The sequence below is a fragment of the Misgurnus anguillicaudatus genome, chromosome 9 (genome assembly GCF_027580225.2).
Source record: "Misgurnus anguillicaudatus chromosome 9, ASM2758022v2, whole genome shotgun sequence".
Classification (NCBI taxonomy): domain Eukaryota; kingdom Metazoa; phylum Chordata; class Actinopteri; order Cypriniformes; family Cobitidae; genus Misgurnus; species Misgurnus anguillicaudatus.
In genome coordinates, this window is record NC_073345.2 from 31,187,275 (window position 1) to 31,200,652 (window position 13,378).

Genomic DNA, 13,378 nt, shown 5'->3' on the forward strand with positions numbered 1-13,378 from the left:
GAGTGCCACAGAGATAACACATTGTTTTAGGCAAAACCCAGAAGTGAGTTAGCATTTTAGCACTTCCAGTTCCATCAATGCAAAGCCAATGGATTTTTTTAATGAGGTTCTGGTTAAACGCCTTAAACCACAATCTCAGTATATTTTTTACGTTTTATTCTGTAACATAAAACACATCAGTAATTCCCTAATGATTTTTAAAGCTTTAATGTGTCTTTAAAAAGGCAGTTGCTAACAAGTTGCTACATACAGACTTTGTCATGGATGAAAATCTCAAAAACAATGCAAGATTGGCACAATTCCTTACAAAGATTCATCCACGGAGTTTTATTTTAATAATGTGTTTAATAAAGTTTAAAGAGCTGTCTGAAGCTTGGTGGTGATGACGTTGATGTCGAGAGACTAGTTCAGCATAAGGTTAGCTATTCATTTCTAGTAAACGCCTTTAGGCTTCAAATTTTATAAAAGTTGTGTTCATCTGTGAAGATTATCTTGTTGGACAAAACATGTAAGTGTCATAATCTTTTGTTAAACACATAGCTTATTTTTTGCGCTAATCCTAAAGTCTATGGGGAAAATGTGCTTTCTTGCAAGGGAACCAGTGTCCTGTAACTTCCGGGTGGGCCTACAAAAATACATCACTAAATATGCTCCAATAGTGAATCGTTTTAGGAAACACAACCAAACCAAGCAAGCATTTATTAGTCTCTCAGTATAAGCCGCCATTATTGTTGATTATTCCTTCTTTCCTGTGGGGTCTTCATTTGGACGTTGGTTTGTATTAAAATTCTGAATGTGAGCTTTGTTGGCATTATAATAACAGCCAATTTACCTAAATTGAGACTGAATGGACGATGATGTCGAAATTTTAAGTCACATGAGTGATCGAGCATTCAGAGAATCAATATTACAAACCCACTAATGATATCCATGTAATATCACTCATTTACAGTCATTAAAGGGTCTTGCTCATGTGATACTGCTTTGCACCATCATCTGTGAAGACAAAACGTGCAAGTGTCATAAACTTTGTTAAACACAGAATCCTAAAGTCTATGGAAAAAATGTATGGGCTTTTTGGCGAGGGAACCAGTGTCCAACTTCCATGTTGGCCTACAAAAATTAGGACGATTCTAAGGGCCAAGGACTGTGCCGCACACGCAACCCCCTTAAGCTGGACCCTCTAGCTCCGTCCCAAGCTCTGCCCCATCTTAACTCTGTGTTTTTAGCTCCTTCTTTAATCCACGGTCTCACAGTGAACTTCAAAAGAGAACAAGGTGCCATTTCGCCCACCTCTCTCAACATTCATTTCACTTGCACTACACTCAAAATCATGTCCACGCTCTTCCCTTGCATGTCCTTTTGTAAGAGCAAAAGATGTGACTGTTGTGGCCTCAGAACACGTGTCTACACTACTGTAGCATAGAGACAGAGCGCAGTTATGCAAATTTGAAAACCACACCCACCAGGGGGGAAAACAATCCAACCGTCTCCATTGACTTTGTATTGCGAGAGGCCGCCTCCTTGTCATTTCTGGCTTATAACAAAAAACTGAATAATGCCTTAAAGCTGCTGTGTGACAATATGTACAGCTAACAAGCCAAATAACCCAGAAATAAGTTTTTATAAGCTGTCAAGCCGTAAAACCCAGCCTTTAAGGAGAAAAAAGTGGATCGCTGACTACATTTCCCCCTAGTGGACGCAGTTCTACTAATAGGAGTATTATGAAAAGTTTTCCACTTTTGTGTCTTTAAAAGCTCGTTTTTTGAGGTCGACAGCTTATAAAAACTTATTTCTGGGTTCTTTGGCTTGTTAGCTGTACATATTGTCACACAGCAGCTTTTAGGCATTATTCTGTTTTTTGTTAAAAGCCAGAAATTGGATTGTTTTCCCCCCCGGTGGGCGTGGTTTTCAGGTTATGACGCGCTGCGCTCTGTCTCTATTGCCACTCTGTGCTCCATTGCTATGGCTGAAGAAAAACACGCCCCCTACTCATTAACATATTAGACACAGAAATGTAGAAATAAACGTGTGGAAATAAATGCATGTATAAAAATACATGTGGAAATAAATAAATGTAGAACTAAATAAACGTGGAAATAAATAAATGTAGAAATAAATAAATAAAAAAATATTTAAATTGTCACATAAATAAATACATAAATGTGGAAATTAATAAAATAATAAATAAAAATGTATAATTAAACACAGTAATAAATAAAAGTTTTTAAAATATTTTAATACAAAAATAAAGAAATCAAAGTTGCAAAGCTCATTTATGTTTGTTTTTTATATTTCTCTGCATATTTATTTTTGTATTTATTTATTTATTTGTCATTTTTGCACTATTAGTATTAGTTGATTAAAAAACAGTCTGAAGAATCATTTACGTTAAAGGTATAGTTGTTTTCGCAAGTCCACTGTTTTATAACGTGTCATTATTTTTGCTTTACTGAAGCTGCTGTTGTGTGAAACCTGTTCTTAATCTTATAAAGAATGCTAACAATAATAATACAAGCTTTGGTCAAGCATTTTGACCCAGTATTATTTAAGGCAGAAGGCCAATTTCTAGAAAAGATGCATTGTGGCTTTTTGACATTTTTAAATATTACAATTTTATTGATGTGTGTAAGTATACTAGCCTGGCTAACACCAGACCAGTCTCATAGAGAATAAGATGTGGTCTGGGAACCACATGCTAATTTTCTCGTTTTTTTTATGGCGTGGTTTATGAATGAGCCATTTATTGGGCGCTACAAATGCATCTGTACGTAGCTCATAGCCAATCGTTTCAATTATACCAGATGACGTACTAGAGCGACATAAATTCAAGCGTCAACAACTTTTATCGGGTATGTGTGCACACAGCTGAAAGCTATGCAACTAAACAGGTAGCTGTATATTGATATTGAAAAGCAACACATTTTAGTGGCACTGTGACAACCACAATAGGTAGGCTACAGGCATAATATGATAGTAATAAATACCACTTACCATTTATAAGTTAAATGGACGAAATGCCTAGCAGGTTGGTCCTATAAAACTACGTGGCTATCATGTCTTGCCATATCCAAACATCCTTCTTGGAAATGAAATTGTTTAACGCCAAAAGTTGCTCTTTTTTAAATAAACTTGCATTCAAAACTACTTCGAACACTATCTAAGGCTGCATCGAAAAGTAACTTCAAGTCTGCTGCCATGTTGGATAAACAAAACTGCTTTGGTGTGTCGCATAGACGTCATCATCATCTTGCTACCCCTCCCCGTCCTGTGATTGGTTCCCTGTTTCAGGGGAAAAATAGGTCCATGGTTTCCATGCTAGACTTGCAGTGTGAATAAATTTGCGCGCAAGGCAACATGGTAAAACCCAGGCTATAAGTTTCCAGTATGTCATTGGGATTCTGCCTGTGAAAATCAGACTAAAGTCTTAAAACTTATTGTGAGATAAAAAGCATTAATTTCACTATAAATTCAATCGCTGACATGACATTACTCAGTCAATATAAAAGATATCAAGTTTATATTTTCACAAAATGTTTGGTGTGAAATGGGTATGGTAGGGGTCCCGACCTCCTATTCTTTCTTGGAGCCCAAAATTGCTAGCGGCGCACCGGTCTCCACACCCATGACAAGAACAAGGAATTCTGCAGAACTGTGTCATGTATTTATTTACAAGGAGGTGCAAAAGTGTCACTGTGGTATACGCCAGTGACAGCGTGATCTACGGTGACAGTTGTAGAAATGAAAACACAAAGCCATCATATGAGTAAGCGTGTTCTTGCTTTCCATGAAGCTCTTTAGATAATTTGTTTTGGATTAAAGCATCGGTTTCATTAATAAATATTTTATTGTCTGTCTCACACTTTTTGTGGCATCTGTGGCTTGTATTACAGCAGCCAAATGAGTTCAATGGAAGCTAAAAGGTTGAGTGACGTCACACAAACGCTGTCATATTAACCCAGATCAGACTGAATACTGACTAAAACAATTACTCTGTGTGTGTCTGTCTGAAGCTTGATGATTTGCAGTTGTTTTGTTAATTACTTCCTCTTGGTCATGGGGTTGAATACTATTTTGCTTTTAATGATAGTTGTGCATACATGCACTGGAGAGAGCGGTAAGTACATCTTATGATTTTAAGAGCTGTGAATTTAATCGTTTTCAGATTCATGCGCGTGATCAGGTAGTGTTTGTTTATTTGTTTTGCTGGACTTATCAAAGCCTGAGATGTGTTCTGAATGTCTTATATCATCAGTAGGGAGAGCATTCACTGATATTGTTGTGTTTTTGTATTTTTTTTGTTACAGGTAGTGGTTATCCTCCATATGAGGACTGGCAAGTAAACCACAATGGTAAAAAACAGTTTTATTTTTTAGATTTTAAAGCAATAATTGACAGTGCATTTGTTTTTACATATATTTTGAGATATATGTCAATTTTTTCTAGTTAACCAATAAACCACTGAGAGCAAAAGTAAATAGTAAATATCTCATTGACATTTTAAAGCCCATATGTAAGTTTCATAAATATTTTCTAAATGGGGAGATGGGGTCACATGGGATTTGCATATCCTTCAACTAATACATGACAGTTTCACCCCTGCTTACTAGGGTTTGCAACCAGACTACACCAGTTATTAATAACCCCACATTATTTACATTTGGCAGATGCTTTACTCTACAATCTGCTAGTTATTTTTAAATCAATGATGGGTAAATATTGGATATAACAAATGTTGGGTTAATTAATAATCCTATGCTGGGTTGTTTCAATGCAATGCTGGATTGTTTCAACTCAAGGTTGGGTTAACAAACCAGCATAAGTTTATTTATAACCACCAAACATGTTTTCAGTCCATTATTTACCCAGCATTGGGTCAAAAATAACCCAGCAGAATTTAAAGGGCCCTATTTTAACGATCTAAGCGCATTGTCTAAATCGCACAGCGTAACATCTAAATGGGCGTGTCCAAATCCACTTTTGCTAATTTAACGACGGAAAAAATGGTTTGTGCGCCAAGCGCACGGTCGAAAAGGGTTGGTCCTATTTTAATGAGTAATGGGAGTATTTTTGGCACAACGTGCAATAAACCAATGAGAGTCCTGGTTTTTTTTAGTCATGGCAGTAAAAAATCAGGCTTTTAATTGCTTTAAATGTATGGCTATCCAATATCATCAAAAAATAATTTACAAGTATGTAAGAAAAGGTTTGTACTCTAAAAATACTTTATTTGTAACAAACAAGAGATAACGAATTTATAAACGGCTCTCTGCACGTTTCAGCACTTGGACAGCGTCACAAGTTTTTTTAAGCATTACTTAAAAATGTTTCTCATCTCAGCATATCCACAGGTACAGAGTCATCATATACAATACATTTGTGAGGTAGCATTTAAAAAAACATTTAAAAACAGATACATTTGTTTAAAGCAAAGTATTTATTTACTTGGTTGCCGGTAGATTGTCATTGTCATTACTTCCATGTCTGTTTCTGTTCACGTTGGATGTTCCTGTGTTACTTACATGCCTGTTATTTTACTCCTCGTGTTTTGTTTCCAGTTTTATTATTAAATGTTATTTATTGGTTCGAACTCTGCGTTTGCGTCCTGTCTCTCCAACCCTGTCGTGACAGAATCTACCGGCCAGCACTGGACGCAGCGGTTCATGGAGGGCGGCTCCCCCAGGAGTTTCGTCGAGGGGGAGTAGTGACATCGGGTTGTATTCCCCATCAGCCCCGATGTCTCTTGGGGACCACCGTGAGCGATCGCTCGCTCCAGCGAGCATGCGGGAGGAGGATCGGCCCAGGCGGTCCCCCAACGGTTGAGTCGTCGTCGACGGTCCCTCGGAGGACCACCATCCTGCTCGCAGGGGGATCCGGAACGGACCACGCCCGATCATTTCCCCGGGGTGGCTACCGAGAGAGGGTCTCCGTTTCCGCGAGGGGATGGGAGATGACTTCCGGGGGCAGCTGATCGTCGACGATTCCCAGGAGGGGGGTAATTTGTCTGCCTCGGTTCTCGGAGCGATCGCTCCGGTTCTCCTGGCGCAGTCCGGCCAACCGTTCCTGTTGGTCTCGTCCCGGCGGCTGCAGGCTTCGCCAGGGTCCCCAAGCCCTCCACCCCTCCCTTGGACTCTTGCTACCAGACTTTGTTTTTGTTTTGTGTTTATTTGAGTGTCTGGTAGCCACTCGTAGAGGGAGGGGTTATGTCACGGCTAGTCCGTGTCATGTTTTGTGTATTGCACTGATCCGTCTCACCTGGACTCTCATTGACTCATTAAGCCAATACACCACACCTGTCTTATGTTTAATTGTCTTTGTATTTATATGCCTTGTTTCTGTCACACCGGGTGCCGGTAGATTGTCATTGTCATTACTTCCATGTCTGTTCCTGTTAACGTTAGATGTTCCTGTGTTATTTACATGCCTGTTATTTTACTCCTCATGTTTTGTTTCCATTTTTATTATTAAATGTTATTTATTGGTTCGAACTCTGCGTTTGCGTCCTGTCTCTCCAACCCTGTCGTGACACTATGTGTGTACCTGCTATGCTGAGCTATACAGGAGCATGTATGTAACATTATAGTTACAGTAAATATATATACATTATTGTTATAAATTTGTACTCTTAATTAATTTAAATTAACTACACAATGAAATTTGGGGTATTTTGTATTTCCAGTTTTAATATGACTTTTTCTTGTAGAGTTTTGCAAACTTTTACTAAAGATGTTCTTAATTTATATCTGTTTTTTATAGGAAATGTTGGTGGAAAATCGACTGATGGGCGGACAGTTTTGAATGATACCCAGGGCCAGACATCGTCCAAATGTTTCGATGGGGAACCATGCCCAAGCAACTGTACCAAACACACAATTAGTTATAATAAGCACACCTGATGGACAATCAAGTTCACATGACTTGTACAATATATTCTTTATTATTAAGAAGCTATCCGGTGTCTTTGTGTGCACTGATATTTTATTGGTACCTAAATGTCACATAGGTTTAAAAGTCCATTGTTAGTGTTTCTTGACTCTTGTTACAGACCTCAGCAGTTTAAATGTTTGATAGTGTCATGAAATTGTTATCCATATATAACTAAACTCTTATATCTTTCTGTACTTTTCTCTAAAATACCATTATTTGAAGTTAACTTGAATTAATTAATAGATTTACTCTGCAGAGACTCCTAAGAAAAATTATGCTCGATCAGCATCCAACTAGGTTGTACTCTTACTAAATCATAAACCCTGTGTTTTAAGGCCTTTCTGCCGGTGAAATTATTTATTTTAAGGGGGAAATATCACAGGAGGAGCAAACAGGCCTGGAGTTTCCCAACAACTTCTCAAAGTTCATAGGTAATTAAACTCATACAATATTTTTGTATATTTTTCTAAAACAAAATCTATCAATGCATCTTTTCTAAAGTCATGTCTTATTTTTTTTAAGCTCAACACTGATGAAAATCAATATAAGATTATATTTCATAAAATCTAAAGCTGTGTGTGTTCACTCCATTCACTTGTCTATTATAAACATGTATATTTATATATTTGCATGTATGTATTTTTATCAGCAGATGCTTTTAGTCAAATCATGCAGCTTAATATTAAAGATAACTTAATCTGAGTCCTAAGGAGGCGATAACAAATGTTGAAATAGAAAAAAATAAGGAACAATCAGAGGTGAATATGATATTGATGTTGTACTTCTGTTAATTTACAGCTAAAAAATCTATCAGCAAGACACAACCAAGCCCCATATCATTTCCTTGTGAAATGGAAAATCTCAACACTGCATATCCGTGTAACAGCACTGATCTGGGTGCAGATAAATTAAACAAAACTACACAGAATGTGATCACATTCTCCATCTCAAAGAAAGCTGTGCATTTCCTCAAAGGCCTGCTGGTCACACGTGTCATGCCCTCTTTCTACATCCTCCTTTTCCTCATTAGCTTGCCACTAAATGCATTGGCCCTGGTGACGTTCACCTGTAAGATTAAAGAAAAGAAACCGGCTGTGATCTACATGTCAAACCTGGCGTGTGTGGATCTGCTCTTCACCCTGCTGCTTCCTCTGAAGATCCACTATCATCTGAACGGATCTGATTGGGTGTTTGGTGAGGTGGCGTGTCGTGTGCTAAGCGCTGCTTTCTACTGCTACATGTACTGCTCCATACTGCTGATGATGTGTATAAGTGTGGACAGACTGCTGGCTGTGGTTTTCCCCATCGCCTCTCTGACCTGGAGGACAACGAGGAATTCTGCTTACGTTTGTGCGCTGGTCTGGTTGCTGGCACTTATTGGCACAGTGCCACTTCTCCTAATAACACAAACATTAAACATCAAGGATTTGGGCATCACCTGCCACGATGCATTGCATCATGAAGACCCAGCAGATCAGACGTACATGAACCTGTTCTCCATTCTGTCCTGTCTCTACTTCTTCCTGCCGCTGGTCATCACTTTGGCGTGTTACTCTAGTATTATATATGCACTCAGTGCCAAATCTGGTCGATTAGGAACATCGTCATCATCCTCAAATAAACGAAGGAGAGCTGTGATTATGACTACTGCCACAATGCTAGAGTTTGTGGTTTGCTTTGCAGCAAGTAATGCTATCTTGTTGTATCACTGTGTTGTTTTGGTCACAGGAGGCATCAGCGGGGAGGGAAACACATCATATATGGCTTACATGTTAGCTGTGTGTGCAGGGAGCTCAAGTGTTTTTCTGGATCCTCTGCTGTATTATTATGGGTCGTCTCAGTGCAGACAGCAGATCAAATCTGTGTTTTGGTGGAAGAAAACAAAAAGAGATACAAAGTTATTAAACACTCCTGAGCTGTGCATACAAACATAGTCGTATTAATGTGTGAAGTGCTGATTAAACACAGTTTTGGCCCCTATTGACCAGTATTTCCGTCTTTCCGCAATACCGCTATTATCCACCAGGTGGTGCCCTTCTGCAACTTTTTAAACCCGGAATTATCTCTGCTTTTTGCTCAAAATGTGGTGTTTTTGCAGAAACCTACCCATATTCAAAATCTGATTACAAAAGAACTACTGAAGGTAGGATGAAACTTTTTTTTTTTTTGAGAGCAGAGGGTATGTTCTTTCATTTGATATATTGTATGTTTATATATTTAAAGAAGAACATTTTCTGGAAGGCATTAAACCTTTGTGAAAATCATGAAAAACGCTGGCGCTGGCTGGCAACTTTTTTTAAAAACGCTGGCGGCGAAAGAGTTAATATATGCCATGTAATCCTCATTGAAATAAATGCTTTCTGGCTTCACAATGACATATATCTAAAACACATCAATTAGTATTAGCCTACTGTGTGTGTACCCTGTAAAACAAGGTCTATAAAAAATGAAGCATGTTCAGTTATTATGCTCAATGTCAGAAACGTTCAAATTGTTTTTTTTTTAAGTTTTATTCTTTAAAATCAAATCCTTATGACATATATCAGAAAATGTAACTGTTGTTGGTCTACTTTAAGAAACATTAAAAAATAATGCCAGATAGGTGTGGTCCCTCACTGTTGCTGTTGTTAAATACGTTTCACATCAAGATTCAGTGTCATGTCACTGGAAATGAATGAATTATTGTCCTAATTTGTAGATCCACAGTCTTTTAAACTTTTAAATGTGTTAAATAAAGTTTAAAAAGCTGCCGGAAGCTTGGTGGTGATGACATTGATGTCGAGAGACTTTGGTGTAGTTCACATTTCTAGTAAACGCATTCAAAGTCTTAAAAGTTATTTTGTAAATGATCTTGTTGGACAAAAGGTGTAAGTGTCATAAACTTCTGTTAAACACAGAGCTTATTTTTTGCAGTCTTTGGGAAAAATGAATGTGCTTTCTGGGAAGAGAACCAGTGTCCGGCTAAATTCAAGGTTGGCTTACAAAAATACGTCATCCCTGTGGCACTCTATGATTGTCTTATTGAATGTGAAGGTGCAATATGTGTTTGCATTTAAATGCACCATATTGATCACTGAACATCTCAAATGTCAATTTATGAATTGTTTTCTTTCACAAATGTATCGTTTTGCTTTTAAAAGACATAATAACCCATGCGTATGGATTTCTTTTTCTGATAATAGAAGGGCTACAAAACAACGGCCGCTATTCAGTGTCATTCCAAGGCTAGAAAGAGCCAGGATATTATTTAATACAACTCTGATTGTGTTCGGCTGAAGAAGAAAATCATATACACCTGGCTTACGCCCCATTCAGACAGCCAGCGACCAGCAGTAGCAGAGCGACGCGATCTCATTCATTTCAATGGAAACCGGGCGACTTTCGGCGACACAAGCGAAAGTGATCGTTGGAAAGCCAGCGACATAAGAAAGTTAAGAAAAGTTCAACTTTATGCAAATGTCGAGTGAATTTCGGGAGCGACTACCAATGAGAACGAAGCAGTGGAGTTCACGTCATCCTTCTCTCATCAGTTACTGCGTGCATGGAACTCATTGGTATGAATGTCTGAACGAGGGGTTAAGGATGATTAAAATAATGGCTAGTTTTCAATTTAGGGTAAACTTAATAATTTGTGTACTGAAATTATGGAAAAGTGTTAGGAAACACACCCAACCCAACATTTATCCGCCTCTCAGTATAAGCTGTTATTCGTGTGGATTATTTCTTTCTTTCCTGTGGGTTTTCATTTGCACGTTGGTTTGTATTAAAATTCTGAATGTGGGCTTTGTTGGCATTATAATAACAGCTAATTTTCCTCAATGGAGGAATTTTAAACCGCATGAGAGATCGAGCACTTAGAGAATCAATATTACAAACTCCCATAAAAACTGATGCAGCTAATGATATCCAAGTAATATCACTTATTTACAGCCATTATAGGGTCTTGCTCCTTTGTTAACGTAATCTGCAGATTATCTTGTTGGACAAAATATGTCATAAACTTTTGTTAAACACAGAACTTAATCCTAAAGTCTATAGAATAAAAATAAATGTTTTTTTTTTGGCGAGGGAACCAGTGTCCCATTAACTTCCGTGTTGTCCTACAATCTCTGCAGCACACTATGATCCTCTTATATACTGAAGTGAAGGTGCCTACTTTCCCCTGCTACATGTTCTGCTCTATACTGCTGATGATGTGCATGAGTGTGGACAGACCGCTGGCTGTGGTTTTCCCCATCACCTCTCTGACCTGGCGAACAATAAGGAATTCTGCAGAACTCTGATACGTCTTTACTTTAAGTACAAGAAGGTACAAAAGTGTCACTGGGCCGACAGTTTTCTGAGAGTGTGAGATAGTGAAGCGTGATATACGGTGATAGTAGCCATGATATAAGCAAGCATGTTCTTGCTTTCCGTGAAGCTCTTTAGATAATTTCCTAAATAAATATTTTAGTGTCTATTTCACGCTTTCTTGTGGCATCTGTGGCTTAAATTAGTTTAATGGAAGCTAAAAGGTTGAGTGACGTCACATAAACGCTGTCATATTAACCCTGATCAGACTGAATACTGAATTAAACAATCAGTCTCTGTGTGTCTGTCTAAAGACTTCTTGATTTGAAGTTGTTTTTGTTAAATATTTTCTCTAGGTCACTCATGGGGTTGAAAACTATCTTTTTTTTAATGATAGTTGTGCATACATGCACTGGAGATAACGGTGAGTAGATTTTATGATTTTAAGAGCTGTGAATTAAATCGCTTTCAGATTCATGCTGCATGATCAGGGAGTGTTTGTTTGTTTTGCTGGACTTATCAAAGCCTTAGATGTGTTTTTGTTTTTTGCCGTATATGGTCAGTAGGGAGAGCATTCACTGATATTGTTGTGTTTCTGTATTTGTTGTTACAGGTAGTGGTTATCCTTGGAATGAGGACGGGCAAGTAAAACACTTTGGTAAAAAATATTTTTAGATTTTAAAGCAATAATTGACAGTGCATTTGTGTTTTTACATATATTTTCACATAGACTCATAGATGTTAATTTTTCTTGTTAACCAATAAACCACAGAGAGCAAAAGTAAATAGTAAATATCTCAGGGACATTTTAAAGCCCATATGTAAATTTTCTAAAGGGGGAGATGGGGTCACATGGGATTTGCATATCCTTCAACTAATACATGACAGTTTCGCCCCTGCTTACTAGGCTTTGCCACCTGACTACACCAGTTATTAATAACACCTTATAATCAGTATTTACATTTGGGAAATACTTTACTCTAAAATCTGCTGGTTATTTTTAAATCAATGATGGGTAAATATTGGATATAACAAATGTTGGGTTAATTAATAATCCTATGCTGGGTTGTTTCAATGCAATGCTGGATTGTTTCAACTCATGGTTGGGTTAACAACCCAGCATAAGTTTATTTATAACCAAACATGTTTTCTGTCCATTACTTACCCAGCATTGGGTCAAAAATAACCCAGCAGAATTTAAAGTGTTTTATACAAAGTGACTTACATTGCATTACAACACATACATTTTTATCACTATGTGTGTACTCGGGTTATGCTGTACCACTGAGCTATAAAGGAGCATGTACATTATTGTACTCTTAATTTAAATTAACTACACAATGAAATTTTGGGTATTCTGTGTTTCCATATTTAATAATGACTTTTTCTTTTTTCTTTTGCAAACTTTTACTTAAGATGTTTTTATATGTTTGCTAAACTAATGTTTCTGTGCTTTGCTCTAAAATAGCAAATGTGGGAATACAGGGATCAGGGAGATTTCCGAAAGGTAACTAAACTGATACAATAACTTACTTGCATTTTTTTTCCTATACAAAATATTTAAATGCATCTTTTCTAACTTGTTACAGACCAGCAGTTTAAATGTTTGATAGTGTCATGAAATTGTTATTGAAGATAAGAACTAAACTCTTATATGTTTCTGTAATTTGCTTTAAAATACCATTTTTTGAAGTAAATGTGGGATACATTAATAGATTTTGCAAAGACGTCTAGGAACATAGAAAACTGATGCTGAGTGTCCAAATAGGTTGTATTACTACTAATGCAAAATCCCCTGTGTTAAAGTCATTGGTGGTAGTTTTTATGTTGAGAAGAAGTCAAGAGACAAGATGTCACCCAACTTTTCCTCACAAGTTAAAGGTAACTGAACTCAAGAAGATACTTGCATTTTTTTCTATACAAAATATCAATCGTCTTTTCTAAAGTAATTTCCAAATCTGTCTATACACACAGTTACTGTAGCATTAAGCTCCACACTAATGAAAATATAATACAATACAAAATTAACATTAAAAATATATTTTCATATGATTTATTTTTGAAGAATTTGTTCCATAAAATTTAAATATATGTGTGTGTGCAATAAAAACCTTGACATTCACTCTATTCACTTGTCATTTATAAAAGTTTATATTAATGT

The 13,378-nt window shown here is 37.1% G+C and overlaps 1 protein-coding gene across 1 annotated transcript; it reads left to right on the forward strand.

The window, feature by feature from the left end:
* Positions 1–7,261: 7,261 nt before the first annotated feature.
* Positions 7,262–8,969, forward strand: LOC129423762 (proteinase-activated receptor 1-like). The gene has a single exon (XM_055180221.2). The coding sequence runs from the start codon at positions 7,779–7,781 to the stop codon at positions 8,859–8,861; it is 1,083 nt and encodes a 360-aa protein (XP_055036196.2). The 5' UTR covers positions 7,262–7,778; the 3' UTR covers positions 8,862–8,969.
* The last annotated feature ends 4,409 nt before the right edge of the window (positions 8,970–13,378 follow it).

Bases quoted from the DNA above. Each gene is read 5' to 3' on its own strand.
- LOC129423762 (XM_055180221.2), top strand. From the start codon at position 7,779: ATGGAAAATCTCAACACTGCATATCCGTGTAACAGCACTGATCTGGGT.